The sequence below is a fragment of the Heterodontus francisci genome, chromosome 4 (genome assembly GCF_036365525.1).
Source record: "Heterodontus francisci isolate sHetFra1 chromosome 4, sHetFra1.hap1, whole genome shotgun sequence".
Lineage (NCBI taxonomy): Eukaryota > Metazoa > Chordata > Chondrichthyes > Heterodontiformes > Heterodontidae > Heterodontus > Heterodontus francisci.
In genome coordinates this window covers 39,746,148-39,764,672 of record NC_090374.1, presented here as the reverse complement: position 1 = coordinate 39,764,672, position 18,525 = coordinate 39,746,148, and the positions used below count along the sequence as shown (strand labels likewise).

Here is an 18,525-nt window from a genome sequence, read left to right as displayed (position 1 = left end):
GCAGGACAATCCTGAGCCCTGCTTCGGACTGCATCACATGGGCATGGGCGGCAGCAGTCTGGGCTGGCTGGCTGACGGGCAACAGCAAGGACATGCAGCCCTGCCTGTCTCCCATTTGTTAGGTGCTGCTATCTTTGGCTGGATCACCTTGTCCTGCAAGTTGGAGTAAAGTTGTCAGTGAATGTGGTGCAATGTTTTTGAGTGATGTGGTTGTCATGGTTAAATAGCTGGCAATGTGTACAAGCTACGGGATAAGGGGCTGGGGGGGAGGGTGGTGGTGGGGTGCAGGGGTGAGGCTTGCAGCAGTGCTAAGTGTGCAAGGGTGTGGTGAAACTCTGAATGTGAGGTATGAGTCATGATTGATGGAGATTGGTGGATGAGTGACTCGGGTTGGTGAATTTCCTTCTCAGAGCTTATCTGGAGGGCCTGCTGGCTGCTGTGGATTGAGGATCTCCCTCCTCCCGTCCATGTCCTGCACAAAGACATGCAGTGCGGTATCAGAGAATTTTGGAGCCTGCTGTGCACTATGTTGTGCCATTTCTGTATCTTTCCCAGGTCAAAGTAACTTCTGCAATGAAGTCCTGCACCTGCTTTAGACAAAATGCACCTCTTGATGTTATTGAAGGTACATTATCGGAAGAATTCCTATACCAGGATTTTCTATACCATGTGATGTTGCTCTGTTACTGTGTATAACCTGGTTAATGTTTCAGTTATTGTTAATATAGAACACACCTAACTTTTTAAAGCTGGTATAACCTCCTTATTCGCCATCAGGGGGTGTCCCATCTTAAAGAATGTGAGCTCCTGTGTGGAGTACTCAAAACATGCTAGAAAATCAGCCCACTATTTTCTTCTTGATTTGAATATGTATTGCAGTTTATCTACAAATAATTTGGTAGTCTTTTGCAGCGAACTATTACACATAAGAGGGAGAGGAGGACAACTAAAAAAAAAAGAAATAGGCATAGCAGTGCGCCAGAGCACCACATCCAATGCCATAGAATAGTGAGGAGCAGATTCAATCTTGCTGATATCAGCGGAGATGAGAGGCGAGGATACCAAGCAAAGCCCAGGCTCTAACCATAGGAGAAGGAGGAACAAATCAGAACATCGTCCCAGTTTCAAAGCAGCATTAGCAGAGCCCTGTGACAAGGCTTCAGGTGGTGCATTGCTCAGGGACACCAAAGAAGATGGGAGTAAAAATACACTGTATAATAAACAATAGTCAAAGTACCTGTAGATAGGTAAACATATCTAACAGTAAGATGGTTTCTGCATGGTGGATGCAAATCAAATTCCCGCGAGTTGTGGGATCTTGATTTCTAGCAATCTAATAACTATATTGATCATACCACATTTTAAGATGGGAGGGGAGAGAAGGAGGAAGACTGGAATTGCCTTGTGAAATTGAAAATGTTCATATTTTCCACACTGCAATTTGCTGAGATGGATATTTTCGTAAACCAGTAAAGTGGCTGCTCGGTGAAAGCAGTTAAATCACAAACGTAGTCACATTTTAAAAAAAAGATATACTGTTCAAATCAGATGTTGCAACTATATGGCATAAATAGTAATTAGAAGAAGCCATCAGGGAAATTACATAACATCTTGGAAACATCTGTACTCTGTGCAGATGATTAATTTAGTGCTGCGTGATGACCTAGTTTGGAACTTGCATTCTTCAAGACATGGGTATCTCGGCTGAACCAACTGAGATTGAACTTTATTTGAATACAATCTAAAACAGCTGTAGAAATAGTGATTATTTTCCTAGAAAAGATGGAAAATTGGGCTATATTTCACATTTATGTTCTGGAACTTAACATACTGCATTCATAGGTGCATTGATATGAAATTCAGAGAGCTCAATTTTCTTTGGGATTTAGCTTCAGTTTCAGAAATCCGAAAGCAAAATACTGCAGGCACTGAAAATCTGAAATAAAAATGGTTAGAAATACTCAACTGATCGGCCAATACCTGTGGAGGCAGAAAGAGAGTTGAGGGCCAGAATTTTATTAATAGGTGAGTAGTCCCGCCACTGGGACCGAAAGAGGGGCCCAACCCTGTGCAGGTGGGCTGGGGCGACCCTGGTGGCATTTTATCGGCAGCGGCCTCTTAATTTGCCGCCGCCGGGATCACTGTCCAACTGAGGATAGTGGCCTGCCTCCCAGAGCTGCTGGCTCAATCAAAGGGCCAGCAGCACTGCAGTCTCAGCAGTGCCAGTGTTAGAGGTGACCACAGCTGAGGCAGCACAAAGGAGAGGGCATCTCCATGCCAAGGTACTCTCGAAGACAAAGTAAATCATTTCTTACAGGGCCAGGCAAGCAGGCCCTAGCAATCGGGCATGTCCACCTTCCGGCAGTGGAAGCGGCCACTGTCACTAGGGGGCCCCTCCGTGGGCCATGGCGTGGCCATAAACGAGGTTCGCCCACAGGAACCCACTGGTAGGCTGGTAGGGTTTACCTGGTGGTCTCCCCACATGGTGGCAGCCCCTTCCGACAGCAGTGAAATGCTAGCGGGCGTGGAAGGAAGCCCTGAACCAGCACTTAATTGGCACAATATGCTGTCTCGTGGGAGCCCTGTCACTGAATTTCCCGCCACTGGATAATATGCCTTGGTGGCGGGATGACGTTCGGCTCCCTTTCACCGGCATTTTATTACCCCTTCTGCGTCCCAGCCCATTTGCAGAGGCCTGGCAAAATTCAGTCCATTTTCCAGGAACTATTCTGGTGCATGGTGACAATCTACTTTCTCCTGGATGGTGTTGAGCTTCTTGAGTGTTGTTGCAGCTGTACCTATCCGGGGAAATAGAAAGTATTTCATTGTAAATTTCTGATTAGTGTAATATTACTTCTCTGTTTGGTATGGGTTTTTATTATAACTTAACTAGAACATATATTAATATATATATATATATATATATATATATATTAATATATGTTCTAGTTAAGTTATAATAAAAACCCATACCAAACAGAGAAGTAATATTACATATATATATATATATACACACACACAGAGTAACAGTTACTGCACGAGCCACATCTAAACACATCTCCTCTGTCGGGCTACACCCACTACTTCCTGGTCATATTGACATGCCATCACTTCCTCTGGTGACCACTTACAACTCTTAAAGTGGTCCTCTCTTAAGGTGGTTCCACAACATCCCCCTTTTTTCCAAAGATAAAATCATAAGTATAATATACAATGATGTTGCAGTTCAGACTAGCTATATATGATGAAAACAAAACGTATTTACACGTTAGTTAGTTTAACACTCTCTAAAACGTAGAGGAGGTTTGCTTCTTTGTCCCAATCATGTTATCGTAAACCTCTTCTCAGAGCTGAGCTCATCTTGATGACTTCGCTGAGACTCTGGTGACTCGAAACTCTGGTTAGCATGTTCTTCCTCTATGCTTGTAGTCTCTGTATGTTCATCTTCAGATTTTGTCTTTGAACATGTCGTGATGCCACAGGGTTGTCACGTGTAGTGTTGTCATACAGCTCTCTGAGTTGACTTCGGTTTCGTCTGAGAATCAAACCATAGGGTGTCTGGACCTCATATGATCTAGGCTGGTTGCACATCCTCGCAGCCTCTGCAGGATACCAAGCTCCTGAAGCATGATTGAGGACCGTAACCTTCTGTCCTACTTGCAGTCGAGCTAATTCTGGTCCTGCATGCCTGTCGTATGATGCCTTCATCTTCCCTTGTTTAGACAGAAATATATCCTTTACTGTGGAAAATTTAGAGAGCTGATGAGGAGGTGCAGCATTGCAACCTTGAGATCTTGTTCCATCTGCCTACACTTCAATACTAGCGATTTGATGGTGCGCGTCATGTGTTCAGCCATGCTGTTGAACTTTGGATAATGTGGCGATGATCTCACATGACAGTCTCCTCACCTGGCACACGGTTTGGAATGGTCTTCCTGCAGATTGCGGCCCATTATCGGAGATAATTTCTTCCGGCACGCCGAATAGGCTGAACAGAGCACTGACCGTATCAGCAACCACTGCACTTGACATATCTCGTAGTCACCTGATGAACAGAAACTTGGTGAAGTAATCTGTAACACGGATGAAATCATCACCTTGAAATAAATCTGTGCTGATTTCGCCCATGGATGTGCAGTTGTTTCATGTGGAATCAAGGGTTCCTTCTGTTGATTTGGCTGACAACTTTGACATGCCTCACTGGACTTCACCACCATCTCAACATCTGTTGATTCCAGGCTTGTGGACTGTCTCTCTGACAAGGCGTCTGGTATGTTCTATTCCTATATGTCCTTGATGCAGTTGGGATAAAATATCAGAATGCAGAGCTTCGGGTATCAGGACATGCTTCCCTTTGAAAATCACCCCTAGTGATATGCTGAGCTTGTCTCGATACGGCCAGAAACAGTGTAGACGTTTGTTGCCTTCCTGTAAGGTGTCAGACTATCCAGACACAATCACCTTCCACAACAACAATAGGGTAGGGCCACGTGCCATCTCATCTCTTAGTTGCTCACATTTGTGAGGTCCAGAACTCATGAGATCGATCTTCAGGGCATTCTCAACCTCAGTATCCACACCGCGGACATGAAAATCTAGTGAAATATCTGCATCTTTATTCGGATTAGGCAGCCTCCTCACGGTGTCCGATGTGACCATTTTGCTGCCCGGTTAATATCGGACGTCACAATCAGAGCCCTGAACCTTTACCAAAAGGAGCACTCAGGAGCGGTTTGCACTATATGGTTTCAGGTGGCTTGTGGTCAGTCTCCACGGTAAAATGCTTTCCGAAACCTAATGATACTAAAGACCAGAGCTAAGGTTTCATGTTCGATGTTAGAGTAATTGGATTAGGTTTGTGACAAATTCTTCGATGCGAAGGCGATTGGCTTCCCGTCCTGTATGATGCAAATCTCTAATCCCTTCTGGGACACATCGACCTCAAGCGTGGTCTCTTTGGTCAGGTCGTAATACTGTGTCACGCTGTCCTGACTTGACAGAGCTAACTTTAAGGACTCAAACACCTGCTGGTGGTCTTCCTGCCATAAGTAAGGGGTATCTTTACGCAGCAGTTCTAGGGGTGTATGGAGGCAAAAAATTGAACAGATCTAGACACTGTTCTAGGTCATCCCAATCCTGAGGAGTTGGCATGGCTCTGACATCTTCAATCTTATCTGGGTCTGGGCGTATTCCTGTGGCAGAATATATCAACTCAAAGAAGTTTCTGTCTTGCTCTGCCTTGGTCCTTCCCATCGCTGCAATATTGGGTGGCACAGTGGCGCAGTGGTTAGCACCGCAGCCTCACAGCTCCAGCGACCTGGGTTCAATTCTGGTTACTGCCTGTGTGGAGTTTGCAAGTTCTCCCTGTGACCACATGGGTTTTTGCCGGGTGCTCCGGTTTCCTCCCATAGCCAAAGACTTGCAGGTTGATAGATAAATTGCCCCTAGTTTAGGTAGGTGGTAGGGGAATTGAGGGAAGGTGGGGATGGGGTAGGAATATGGGATTAATGTAGGATTAGTATAATGGGTGGTTGATGGTCAGCACAGACTCGGTGGGCTGAAGGGCCTGTTTCAGTGCTGTATCTCCAAATAAAAAAATAAAAAAATAAATTGTCAGCTGTACAGATACAGCCCAGGACATTTTCCATTATCCTGTCTATGTATTGTTGGAAAATGTCCTGGTTGGCACACACACCAAATGGTAACTGTCTGAGACAGTATGTCCCGAATGGTGTTATAAAGGATGTGAGTAGCTGGGACTTCTTGGCTAAGTGCACAGACCAGTCGCCATTGTTCACGGCGAGCTTTGAAAAACATTTAGCCCCAGTAAACCTAGGATTCAGCTCCTCCAGGGTCAGGATTTTATGCAGGCATCTCTTGAGGGCTAAAGTCAGTTGTATGGGTCTTAACAAATCCTGAAATTGCCATCTTTCTTCAGTGTGTAGGTAATGAAGCTGCACCAATCGGAATGCTGGTGCACTCGGCGGATGACTTTATTGCATCCCATCTTATCCAGCTCAATTTTAAGCTTCTCTTGAATGTGCACACAGCACTTACTCGGCACATCGATAGTAGGAACTGCATCTTCCCTCATGTGCAATACGGCATCACCCTTGAAATCAACAATTACATCAAACCTGTCTGGGTAAAGTAGTTCAGGTCTCTAACCGACTCAATGCTTCTATGTTGCAACCTTCAATACATTTTGATGCAGTGCAGACCTCATGTGTTGTGACAATTTGTAAATCTTGGCATACTGGAAGTCCTGTGACAGCTTGGTCCAGTTGTGTGGTAGCCATTCGGAGCTTCCATAGCTGCTCTGCAAGGTCATCGTTCCACTTCACTTGATTGGAGAACCATTGTAGACAGTCAGCCTTGCTGTGATGGGTCATATCATAGATTCCCATTTCTTTAGATACATGTTCTTTAGTATACAGGCGGGCAGAATATTTGCACTTGCTCCGGTGTCAATTTTCACTCTTAGCTTATGCTTGCCACTCCTCTGCAGACATATAATCCTGATCATGGTAAATGCCTCAGATTGCGTGATAGCATTGACATGTTGCTCCACATTAGCTATGTGAAATGCCTGCTCGCTGTTCGTACGAGTGCACTCTTAGTCTGTGTTCTCCTGACAATCTGTCTCTCTGCCAACCTGATGTACCTCCTTGGGTTTTTGTTGTGTGTTGGCATACCTTTTGTTGTGTTTGCTGTCCTGTTTTGCAGACTTTCTCTCTGCATATGATCTGTCACCATTCCTGTGTGCAGTATCTGAGCTCAACCTTCTGCACTGCCTTGCCCAATGTCGTCACGTGTCATAAGCTTTGCGGTGGTCTTGGTATGCCGGACAACTGTGAATTGGGTGAGGAAGGCCACATTTGCCACAAGACTTAACAGACTTAGAGTCGTAGAGTCGTACAGCACAGAAATAGGCCCTTCGGCCCACCGCGTCCATGCCGACCATAATGCCTATCTATACTAATCCCACCTGCCTGCATTAATTCCATATCCCTCTATGCCCTGCTCATTCAAGTACCTGTCCAGATGCCTCTGAAATATTGCTACTGTTCCTGCCTCCACCACCTCCTCAGGAAGCTCATTCCAGATACCCACTATACTTTGTGTGAAAATTTTTACCCCTTTGATCCCCTTTAAACCTCCTCCCTCTCACCTTAAATTTCGGCCCAGCACCGAAATCTGCTGCACACCACTGGTCACCGCCTCCAATCTGAAAAACAACCCTCCACTACCACCCTGGGCCTCCTATCACCAAGCCAATTTTGTATCCAATTTGCTAGCTCACCCTGGATCCCATGTGTTCGAACATTCTGGACCAGCCTACCATGCGGGACCTTGTCAAAGGCTTTGCTAAAGGCCATGTAGACAACGTCCATCGCCCTGCCCTCGTCAATCCTCTTGGTCACCTCGTCGAAAAACTCAATCAAATTCGTGAGACATGATTTCCCACGCACAAAGCCATGCTGACTATCCCTAATCAGACCATGCCTTTCCAAATGCATATAAATCCTGTCTCTCAGAATCCCTTCCAATAACTTTCCCACCACTGATGTAAGGCTCACCGGCCTGTAGTTCCCTGGCTTATCCCTGCTGACCTTCTTAAATAAAGGCACAACATTAGCTATCCTCCAGTCTTCCGGTACCTTACCCGTGGCTAGCGATGATACAAAAATCTCTGTTAGGGCCCCAGCAATCTCCTCCCTTGCTTCTCATAGCATCCTAGGATACACCTGGTCAGGCCCTGGGGATTTATCCACCTTAATGCGCTTCAAAACCTCCAACACTTCCTCCTTTGTAATGTTGATATGCTCCAGGATATTACTGTTCCCTCCCTTGAACTCACTTGTTTCCATGACCTTCTTCACGGTAAATACAGACGAGAAGTATTCATTTAAGACCTCGCCCATTTCCTGTGGCTCCACACATAGATTGCCACACTGATCCTTAAGGGGACCTACTCTCTCCCTAGCTACCCTTTTACTCTTAATATACTTGTATTATTAAAGACTCCTTTAGGATTCTCCTTTATCTTATCTGCCAGGGAAATCTCATGGCCCCTTTTCGCCCTGCTAATTTCCTTCTTAAGTGTAGTCCTACATCCCCTATACTCCTCGAGGGACTCGCTTGATCCCAGCTGCCTATACTCGACATATGCCTCCTTCTTTGTCCTCACCAGACCCTCAATATCTCTCGTCAACCAAGGTTCCCTAAACTTGCTAGCCTTGCCTTTCCATCAACAGGAACATGTCGGCCCTGAACTCTTCCTATCTCACTTTTAAAAGCCTCCCACATGCCAGACGTCCCTTTACCTGTAAGCAGCCTCTCCCATTCAACTTTTGAGAGTTCCTGTCTGTTGCCATCGAAATTAGCCTTCCCCCAATTTAGGACTTCAACCTGAGGACCAGTCCTATCCTTTTCCATAACTATCTTGAAGCTAATAGAGTTATGGTCACTGGTCCCAAAGTGCTCCCCCACTGACACATCAACCACCTGCCCATCCTCATTTCCTAAGAGGAGGTCGATTGTAGCCCCTTCTCTAGTAGGGCTATCCACATACTGCTTCGGAAAACTATCCTGGACACACTTAACAAATTCTTCTCCATCTGATCCTTTAGCACTAGGGCAGTCTCAGTCAATATCAGGGAAGTTAAAATCACTACTATTACAACCCTATAATTCCTACACCTATCTGTGGTTTCCCTACATATGTGCTCCTCCATTTCCCTCTGACTATTGGGGGGCCTATAGTATAATCCCATCAAAGTGATCACCCCTTTCTTATTTCTAAGTTCTATCCATATGGCCTCGCTGGACATTCCCCCCGGGATATCCTCTCTAAGTACTGCCGTGATGTCCTCCCCAATCGATAGTGCAACTCCCCCTCCTCTTTTACCTCCACCTCTGTCATGCCAGAAGCATCAGTACCCCGGAACATTGAGCTGCCAGTCCTGCCCATCCCTCAACCACGTTTCCGTAATAGCTATAATATCACAATCCCATGTACCGATCCATGCTCTGAGTTCATCTGCCTTACCTGTAAGGCTTCTTGCATTAAAGTAAATGCAGTTTAGCCTACCAGACCTTCCACACTCCCTGTCCTGACCCTGCCCGGCCTGCCTACTGGACTTGCTTGCTTTAACCTCTACATTTGCCTCAACTATCTCATCGGAGAGACTACTACTTTGGGTCCCACCCCCCTGCAAGACCAGTTAAAACCCTCCCGAGTAGTGCTAGCAAACCTCCCCACAAGGATATTGGTTCCCTTCCAGTTCAGATGCAACCCGTCCTTCTTGTACAGGTCACCTCTGCACCAGAAGAGATCCCAATGATCCAAGTAGCTGAAGCCCTCCCACCTACACCAGCTCTTCAGCAATGCATTCATTTGCCTTATCCTCCTATTCCTACCCTCACTAGAAAGTGGCACAGGAAGTAATGCTGAGATTACAACCCTAGAGGTCCTGCTTTTTAACCTTCTGCCTAACTCCCTATATTCACTTAGCAGGACCTCATCTCTCTTCCTGCCTATGTCGTTAGTACCAATATGGACCACGACCTCTGGCTGCTCACCCTCCCCTTTCAGAATGTCCTGCAGCCGCTCCGAGACACCCTTGACCCTAGCACCGGGGAGGCAACATACCATCCTGGAGTCTCGTTTCCAGCCACTGAAACGCCTCTCTGCACCCCTTACGATAGAATCCCCTATCACTATAGCTCTTCCACCCCTTTTCCTCCCCTGCTGTGCAGCAGAGCCCTCCGTGGTGCCATGAACTTGGCTGTTACTGCTTTCCCCTGGGAGGTCATCCCCCCCCAACAGTATCCAAAGCGGTATATCTGTTTGAAAGGGGGATGGCCACAGGGGACTCCTGCACTACCTGCCTGTGCCTACTACTCCGTCTGGTGGTCACCCATCTCTTTTCTGCCTGTGGTGTGACCACTTCACTAAACGTGCTATCCACGATGTCCTCAGCATTGCGGATGCTCCACACTGGAAGCGTCCCGGATTTCCCACATAGCGCAGGAGGAGCATATCGGCTGAGCTCTCCTGTCATGACTTACCCTTAGATTAATTAGTTACTCCCTTAATTAAAAATACTAATTACATGAGGGGCCTGTTCTCCCCACTCCAATCTAAAGTCCTTAAAAAAAAACACTGTAGTAGTACTAGTACTTCTGAGTCTTGGTTACCATACCAATTGTCATAGCCGCCACCCAACGCTTGTAGCTGTTGCCGCCCAGCCATGATGGCTTCAAATTTCCTTCCATCATTGAGTAGTGCATCTATGGTGTTCCCTTTCTTCTTTTCTAGCAGGTCTTTTTGAAAGGCCTCTATTGGGGTAGACACGATTACTAGCTCTATAATCCACTCTGACAATTCAATATCTGTGAAGTGACAATATTGAGCTTTGTCTCTTGCAACAAACTGATCAATGGACTCATCTTGCCTTTGCCGGTAGGCCATAAGTTCAAGCCTATGTAGTTGGAAAATTTACCTTCAGCTTGAGCTGCTGCTCCAGGAATGTTGATAGCTTGCCAGGGTCCTTCTGAACCTTAGCTGACAATCCTGATGAATTGATCCATTGCAGGCTCCCGTTGCCCAGTACGATCTTAAATTTGATATCTTGTTTCTCTGGTCCGCTCACTTCTCCATCTGGGAAACACAGTTCCATTCGCTTTCAGAAAAATTTAAATTCAGACGCTATGTCCAACGCCTTCCAATCCATAACTGGATATCTGAAAGCCATTGTCTTAATGATCCTGCCTTTTTAAAAATAAATATAGAACCTTTTACTGGTTTTCTTTTTCACAGGCACACTTCTTTTTTCTTGTTGAGACAGATATGTTTTCTGCAGACTTGCCCCTTTTAAGAGCGAGACTACCTTGTTTTGTTTTAAAGAGAGAGAGTAGTTCTTTATTTACACAGCTTGTTTTTTTTAAACAGAGAGAGCAATTCTTTGTTCTCTTAGTATGCTCTTCAGAAAAACATCAAATGTTGCCATAATGTAATATTTGGTGGTTCTTCCAAAAATATATATCCCTAATGTTGCCACCATGTAATATTACATAGCCCTTTGGTATGTGAACTATTGTAAGATTCACAGTACTACAAGTAATATCTAAAGAAAACATGGAGTTTTATTATAATTTAACTAGAGCATATATCTATATATATACAAACATTTACTTCACAAGCACATCTAAACACATCGCACTCTGTTGCACTATACCCACAGCTCTCTGGTCATATATGACGTGACGTCACTTCCTCCGGTGACCATCACTTGCACCTCTTAAGGTGGTCCTCTCTTAAGGTGGTCCCTTCTTAAGGTGCTCCTATAACAGTTAGGCCCTATTTAGAGTATTGCATCCAGTTCTGGTCACCACACTTTAGGAAGGATGTGAGAGGATGCAGAGGAGATTTACCACAATGGTTCCAGGGATGTGGATTTTATTTCGACGGTTACATTGGAAAAGCTGGCATTGTTTTTTCTGGAGGAAAGGAAATTGAGGGGAGATTTAATAAAGGTGTTCAAGATTATGACAGGCTTAAATAAGATAGACAAGGAAAAACTGTTCCCATTAACTGATGGTGCAAGGACTAGGGGATACAGATTTAAGGTTTTGGGCAAGAGATGCAGGGGGAATGTGAGGAGGAACTTTTTCACGCAACGCGTGGTAATGACCTGGAACTCACTGTCCATGAGGGTGGTGGAAGCAGAAATAATAAATGATTTCAAAAGGAAATTGATGGGCACTTGAAGGAAGTAAACTTGCAGGGCTACGGGTATCGAGCGGGAATGTGGGACTGACTGGATTGCTCTGCAGAGAGCTGGCATGGACCCGATGGGCTGAATGGCCTCCTTCTGCGTCATAAATGACTGTATAACTCTACTTTTGCCTTGTAGGTGGAGAGGTTGGGAAGTCAGGAGGTGAGTCACTTGCCACAGACTACCCAGTGTCTGACCTGTTGTAGTAGCCACAACATGTATGTAGCTGGTCCAGTTGAGTTTCTGCATTAGATTGTTTCCAGGGGATTTCCATAGCCTTTTGGATGAATGTATCACATTGTATGGCATTGCTTCATACAAATCAAAGTTCTCAGATTTACATTGGCTAAGAAGAGTGGCAGGAATGCCACAACTTTTCTCAGCTTCCCTAGGCAAGTGAGTGGAAAGATTAATCAGGATTGTGGGTGGCACAGTGGTGCAGTGGTTAGCACCGCAGCCGCACAGCTCTCGCGACCCGGGTTTGTTTCTGGGTACTGCCTGTGCGGAGTTTGTAAGTTCTCTCTGTGACCGTGTGGGTTTCTGCCAGGTGCTCCGCTTTCCTCCCACAGCCAAAGACTTGCAGGTTGATAGGTAAAATTGGCCATTGTAAATTGCCCCTAGTGTAGGTAGATGGTGGAAGAATTGAGGGAAGGTGGGGATGTGGTAGGGAATATGGGGTTAATGTAGGATTAATATAAATGAGTGGTTGATGGTCAGCACAGACTCGGTGGGCCGAAGGGCCTGTTTCAGTGCTGTATCGCTCTATGACTAGGATTCCTGCTCCTAATCGTTATCCAATGATCCTCAGTAAAAACTGTGTTTGCATGGGTGTCAAGTGAGAATAGAGTCACCGTCTATGTGCATATGTGAAGAATGGATAATTGATTAAGATGCTGGAGTTGCCACTGCATATGTAACTCTACCCAAGCAAGAGTCACTGCCTTCTGGAGAGCAGGGATAAACAAGGATCATCTTATATCACTGACAATATACCATCTGGATTGCCTTTTTCCTGAGAGAAGTGCTTGATGCTTTTCATGTCAAACTGATCAGACTGTGTTCTCACTTACTTCAATGGAAAGCAAAGCACCTTTAAAATGTGCACCATGGCATGTTGATGCCTTTGTAGTTTTGTACTATATGAGTTTTGAAAATTACTGTCCAGGTAAAATTGAACAATAGTGTTCAAAGGTTAAATATTGGCTCTGTTTTGAAAGAGATTCTTTTGGTCATTACTCTGCTAAACAGCCTTGAAAAACTCCAGCTCGAGCAAAGCTAATGATTATTGGCTTACATCGTAAGACTCCAAAACCCAACAATTTTGTCGGTGGTAACAACTATTTTTGTATGATTCTTTTCTCAGCGGGTTATTTCTTTCTTTAAACACAAGTGAGTAACTGTGTTCACTATTTGCTCACAGTAAATAGCAGCCATTTGCATGGCATTTCTGCTGGTTTTCTGAGTTCTGCAACTTTATGGGAATCGTTGCTGTTTCTTTTTGTCATGAATATCACAAAAAGACTCGTCTTTGTCAAGTATCCCACAGGAAATGTGCAAATCCTGCTCAACTCATTGCAGAAACCACAGTGGACCACATAGGAAGAAAAAAAAAGATTATTTAGAGTGCGTCTCTTAGCGAACAGAAGCGAACAGAGAATCGTCAAGAGGAATATTGGCCCTTAATCTACTTGGCAGCTTTTCCAAATTCCCACAGTAGCTCACCATCATGTTAAATCCCATGGGCGTACCCTGAGCCCATCTCAAATCCTGCTGTGCTATTTTCAATACTACTAGCCCCATCACAGTGGGTGGAATGGGGGAGGAAGAATATCATTGGGGAATAGTACTATAACAACAACAACCTATATTTATATAGCACCTATAACATAATAAAATATCCCAAAGCGCTTCACAGGAGCATTATAAAACAAAACACTACACCAGCCCACAAATGGAGATACTAGGTAAGATGACCAAAAGCTTAGTCACAGAGGTAGGTTTGAAGGAGAGTCTTAAAGGAGAAAAGCAAGGTCAAGAGGCAGAGAGTTGGAGGGAAGCTTAAACCCTAGGCAACTGAAGGCACAGCCACCAATGGTTGCGCGATTAAAATCAGGGATGCACAAGAGGTCAAAATTAGATGGGCACAGATATTTTGGAGGGTTGTGGGGCTGGAGTAGATTACAGAGATAGGGAGGGGACGAGGCCATGGAGGGATTTGAAAACGAGGATGAAAATTTTAAGACAAAGACTTTGCTTGACCAGGAGCCAGTGTAGGTCAGCGAGCACAGGGTTGATAGGGAAACGGGACTTGATGCATGTTAAGACACAGGTCAGCACAGTTTTGGATGACTTCAAGTTTAGGGAGGGTAGAATGTGGAAGACCAGCCAGGAGTGTGTTAGAATAGTCAAGACTAGAGGTAACGAAGGCATGAATGAGGGTTTCAGCCGCAGATGAGCTGAGATAGGGGTGAAATAAGGTGATGGTATCGAGGTGGAAATAGTTTTAGTGATGCCGCAAATGTGAGATCAGAAGCTCATCTCAGGGTCAAATGTAACACCAAGATTGTGAACAGACTGGCTTAATCTTAGAATGCTGCCAGGGAGAGGAATGGAGTCGGTAGCTAGGGAATGGGGTTTGGAGTGGGGACCGAAAACATTGGCTTCTGTCCTCCCAATATTTAATTGCATGAAATTTTTGCTCATCCAGTACTGGATATTAGATAAGCAGTCTGATAATATAACAACAGTGGAGGAGCCAAGAGACATGGTGGTGAGGTAGAGCTGGATGTCGTCAGTGTACATGTGAAAACTAATACTGTGCTCTTGGATGATGTCACCAAGTGGCAGCATGTAGAAATAGGAGGCGGCCAAGGATAGCTCCTTGGGGGACAGCAGAAATAATGGTGCAGTAGCAGGAAGAGAAGTCATTGCAAGTCGCTCTCAGGTTACGATTAGATAGAAAAGAATGGAACCAGGGGAGAGCAGTCCCACCCAGCTGAACGATAGTGGAGAGGTGTTGGAAGAGGATGTTTTTTTGAGGACAGCGGTATTGACTGCAGATTTAAAAGGAGAGAGGGACAACACCTAAAGAAAGAAAACTGTTTGCAATATCGGCTAACATGGGGACCAGGAGGGGAAGTTGGGTGGGCAGCATTTTACTGGGAGTAGGAGTAAGGGAACAGGAAGCGGGTCTCATGGACAAGATGAGCTCAGAGAGGACATGAGGGGAGATGGGGAGAAACTAGAGAAAGATACAAGTTCAGGGCTAGGGCGGGGGACGGGCATTATAGGAAATTTTTGTAGTATAGTGGAAGTGGAGCACATGGAATTGACAAAGATGAGAAGAAACATTTCACAACAGCCTTCAAATTCAAATTTGTGACTTTCCTAAAGGCAATCAATCTCTCTACAGGGAAATCAGCTTTTGGGCCCCACTTCCGCCAGGGATCAGGATTTTTATATGCTAACAGACCCTGCTTCATTACAGTGAGGGAGGGCAAACCAAGGCAGGAGGTGTTGTCAGTGACATTTCTGATGGATTATATCATCCCACCAGTTCTGCCTCTTTCTGTGAGGTCCGCATGGAAAGGTGGATGCACGAGGCACCCACAAGCTGTAACTGTCATGTATCAGAAACTGTGTAGAGTAACGTTGCTGTACAATCTGTACGAATGAAGAGCTTCAGCAGGAATTCGGCAGAACCACCGAGGAGATTTAGGGTCAATATTCCCATTGACAATGCAATCAGGAGGCTCACTCCAAATAATCTTTTTTTTAAATTATTTTTTCTTCCTATGCAGTCCTGCCTATTGCTGTGAAGTAACAGTTACCCTGGGAGACTGTCAACAGGAACTTTAGGGCTCATGTAATCAGGATATGAATAATAAAGGGATTTGATAATTCCAAATCAAGAAACAATGGCTTGCAAGTTATCACAATAACCCACGTTCAATGAATGATGCCAAATTTATAAAAGATTTTCTCTTGGACATATTTGTTTATGGATCTCCATCATTCAGATGTGTCACAGTTCCAAAGGGGTCATGGTTACATCAAGTCTGCACCTCTTTTTTGGGCATTACAACACTTGCATACCAACCTGATTGTTGCATTGTTAAATTGTGTTTAAAACATGTTAGTGTGTGCTGGCCCTTTCTGCCGATCATTGAATTATTTACAAAATCAAATAATTTAAAATATTGCAACAATCCCAAAAAAGGCACAGATTTATGAATGGGAACATGAATTTTACCTGTTAAAGAAGGGGCTGCCATTAATTAACTGTCTTGTTTTCTGATTAGGCAGGGGAAAGCAGACATGGCCACAGTGTACTATGAACGTAACGATGTTGAAGCTCATCACTTTGGTCCTTGGTCAGAGCAGAGGAAGGAAGCCACCAAAACATTGGATGAGACTTTAAGAAAAATGAACCTGAAAATTAAGGTCAGAAAAGTGCCAGCTGTCAGTATGTCTACTGACAGCTTCGCAAACAAAATTGTACTTCTGAGGAGATCCATTTTGTTTTTCAAACAGTGGATGCATCAGCACAGCTTTGGACTTCTTGTGGGTAATGTTGACTTTGTGTGATAGTGGAAAATGAGGCAAGGTTAGTCGGCAGCCCGTTTTACATCTCGCTCCATTTTTATATCCATTGAAGTCAATTAACGTTTCATTCAGGTTACCCATTTTATACTATCGCACAAAATCAAAATGACCGCACTCCCACCCGCCCCCACCCCCCCACAACCCTGCCTGCCGCAAACTCATTCCTTTACTTAACAGGGATCTGTTTTAAGTTTGTGTCAGCCATGGCTCAGCTGATAGCATTCTCACCTCTGCGTCAAAAGGTTATGGGTTCAATCCAACTCAAAAGCCTAGAGTGTTTCTAAAAAAAAATCCAGGCTGACACTCTACTGCAGAACTGAGGGAGTGCTGCACTGTTGGATGTGTTATCTTTTAGGTAAGTAGTTAAATTAAGGCTCCATCTGCTCCCTCAGGTGCATGGGCAAGACACCATGATACAATTTCAAAGAAGATTAGGGGAGATATCCATAGAGTTCCAGCCAATATTTACCCCTCAATCAACATCACTAAAAATATAGATTATCTGGTCATTGTCACATTGCTGTTTGTGGGAATGTGCTGAGCATAACTTCACTACTATAGTTCCTACATTACAGGGCGGCACAGTGGCGCAGTGGTTAGCACTGCAGCCTCACAGCTCCAGCGACCCGGGTTCAATTCTGGGTAGTGCCTGTGTGGAGTTTGCAAGTTCTCCCTGTGTCTCCGTGGGTTTCCTCCGGGTGCTCCGGTTTCCTCCCACATGCCAAAAGACTTGCAGGTTGATAAGTAAATTGGCCATTATAAATTGTCCCTAGTATAGGTAGGTGGTAGGGAAATATAGGGACAGGTGGGGATGTGGTAGGAATATGGAATTAGTGTAGGATTAGTATAAATGGGTGGTTGATGGTCGGCACAGACTCGGTGGGCCGAAGGGCCTGTTTCAGTGCTGTATCTCTAAACTAAACTAAACAACCATGACTAAACTTCAGAAGTACTTCATTGGCTGTAAAGTGGTTTGGGACACTCTGAAATGTGGATATAAATGCAAGTCTTCTTTCTCATAATTCCTCAGAGTAAAAGATGTCAACCTACTATATATATATATATATATATATAATGACTTACCACAAATTTACCATTAATTCAACATTACATTTGAATAAAATTGGTTGTTGGGAACAAGAAAAATATACTTTATACATAAAGTTTTAAAAATAAATAACATAATTCAAATTTGACAATTCATAAAGTGCAATACAGATCAGTTTCTTTCAATAAAGCACATGTGGTGCCTCACTACACTTGCCATTACAGGTTATATTTACAATGTACATTTACATTTCACGTCAAACATTCTCTGGTTTATACAGCCTGAGTGGTTTTACACAATTTCCAGCCCCTCAGTATACTATGGTGGGAAGGCCTTAGGTGGTGGCCTATTCCAATTTAGCCCAATAGGTTATTTGGGAATGAAATGATGATATAAACCTTTATAATGCTGCTGTTATACTGCCGGTGTTGTTTTGAGAGTACCTCCTCAAAGTGATATGATACTAGCAGACCCCTGAAACTGCCAGTGCCCCATCAAGCTTTGGTTAAGCAAGTGAAGCTCTGTCCATGAGTGCAAATGCTAATGACATTTTTAATGCAGAGAAGAGCTGAAGGAGAAATATTCAAAATTTGCTTTGCACTATTTGCAGTTGCACAGAGTTGAAGCAATGCAAGACTGGCCACTTAATGTGGTCTCACACAGCTTTCCTAAAAACAAAGTGCTGTCAGTTTGACAATGTCATTCTTTAGTGTTCAATGTAAACTGGTATGTTGAGCACATGCTTTTGATGCTGTTGCAATTGGTAGAGTCGTTTGTGAATTGTAGTACTTTATTAGATTGCACAAGTTCAGTTACTCAATTAATATTAATTTGGACAGTGCATGTGGGAGACAGTAATAGTAAATCTCCATCCAACTGTTGTGAACCTATATAATCCTGTCCATAAACCACACCACCCTCTCATCAGGGACAGCTAAGCAGAATAAAGCTTATTTTCAGACTATTCGTATTGTTAACTCTATTTGCTGCCATGCAGAAAATGGCAGTCCAGAAAATAAGGCCGCTATAGGCCCTATTCCATTTACAATCTTTCCATCATTTTTGACTTAAAGCTGAGCTTTAGACCCC

The 18,525-nt window shown here is 44.3% G+C and overlaps 1 protein-coding gene across 2 annotated transcripts in view; it reads left to right on the top strand.

Moving 5' to 3' along the window:
- The window catches only part of enpp6 (ectonucleotide pyrophosphatase/phosphodiesterase 6), an 86,946-nt gene that overhangs the window by 31,972 nt on the left and 36,449 nt on the right, over nt 1-18,525 (top strand). For both annotated transcript variants that reach the window (XM_068029382.1, XM_068029383.1), the window contains one exon: nt 16,085-16,226. In XM_068029382.1, the coding sequence (XP_067885483.1) occupies nt 16,085-16,226 (142 nt within the window). The remainder of the gene's footprint in view (nt 1-16,084; nt 16,227-18,525) is intronic.